This window comes from Eimeria mitis, genomic scaffold, assembly GCF_000499745.2.
Source record: "Eimeria mitis Houghton genomic scaffold, Emh_scaff3481, whole genome shotgun sequence".
Classification (NCBI taxonomy): domain Eukaryota; phylum Apicomplexa; class Conoidasida; order Eucoccidiorida; family Eimeriidae; genus Eimeria; species Eimeria mitis.
In genome coordinates, this window is record NW_013571822.1 from 3,831 (window position 1) to 4,957 (window position 1,127).

The following is a 1,127-nucleotide window of genomic DNA, read 5'->3' on the forward strand; positions in this document are numbered from 1 at the left end:
GACAAATATAAATATAAATAAAAAGACACAGACAGAGACAGAAACAGAAACAGAGACAGAAACAAACCAACACAAAACAAAAACACAGCTGGGGTGTATGTACACCCCAAGGGGACGGGGCGCCGTCAAGAGGGGCTCCTCTCTCCCTGCTGTCTCCCTTGAGGCTCTCAGCCCCTCAACTGCAGCAGCAGCAGCAGCAGCAGAAGCAGCAGCAGCAGCAGCAGCAGACACAGCAGCAGCAACTGACTGTCAAGCTGCTGTGGAGCAAATAGCAGATGCTGTAGAGACAGCAGCAGGGGCAGCAGCAGCAGCAGCAGCAGCAGCAGAAGCTGCGTTTCCAGCAGCATCCGCATCGACAGAAGGAGCAGCAGCAGCAGCAACAGCAGCAGCAGCAGCAACTGCAGCAACAGTAGCAGCAGCAGCAGCAGCAGGAGACAGCTCGTTGTATGGGGCTGATTTGCCTCTGGGGGGCGAAGTGATCGACTGCGGGGACGTGTGGGGCCTCATACACACCAAAGGAGACGCAGCAGCAGCAGCAGCAGCAGCAACAACAGCAGCAGCAGCAGCAACAGCAGCAGCAGCAGCAGCAGGAGTAAACGGGGTCAGCTGCTTGCAGGCCTCAGGGGTCTCCGCGTACTGGAGGAGCTGCTGCTGGGAGCTGACGTCGAGGCAGCAGCTACACCCCACATCCTCGGCTTTTGCTGCTGCTTTTCAGCTGCAGCAGCAGCAGCAGCAGCAGCAGCAGCAGCAGCAGCAGATGCTGCAAGACCAAGGGTAAGACTGTAGAGGAGCAGCAGCAGCAAAGTGCACACAGAGACAACACACAGACGGAGACAGAGACAGAGAAAAAAAAAAAACAAAGACAAAGACAAAGACAAATATAAATATAAACAAATGCAGACAGAGACAGAGAGACAGAAGCAGAGAGAAGAGAGAGACAGAAAGAAACAAAAGAGAAAAAAAGAGACAAAAAAAACAGAGACAGAAACACACATCAGCAGCAACACACCCCCTAGGGCATCCCCAGTTAATACTAAAGCAACTAATATTCCTACCGTTGTGCTGCTGCTGCTGCTGCTGCTGCTGCTGCTGCTGCTGCTGTTGCTGCTGCTGCTGCTGCTGCTGCT

The 1,127-nt window shown here is 53.6% G+C and overlaps 1 protein-coding gene across 1 annotated transcript in view; it reads left to right on the forward strand.

Moving 5' to 3' along the window:
- Nucleotides 1–97: 97 nt before the first annotated feature.
- The window catches only part of EMH_0066540 (uncharacterized protein), a gene marked incomplete at both ends in the record, with an annotated part of 2,026 nt that continues 996 nt past the window's right edge, over nucleotides 98–1,127 (forward strand). Inside the window, 2 exons of the mRNA XM_013498515.1 lie at nucleotides 98–601; nucleotides 716–774. Of these exons, the coding sequence (XP_013353969.1) occupies nucleotides 98–601; nucleotides 716–774 (563 nt within the window). The remainder of the gene's footprint in view (nucleotides 602–715; nucleotides 775–1,127) is intronic.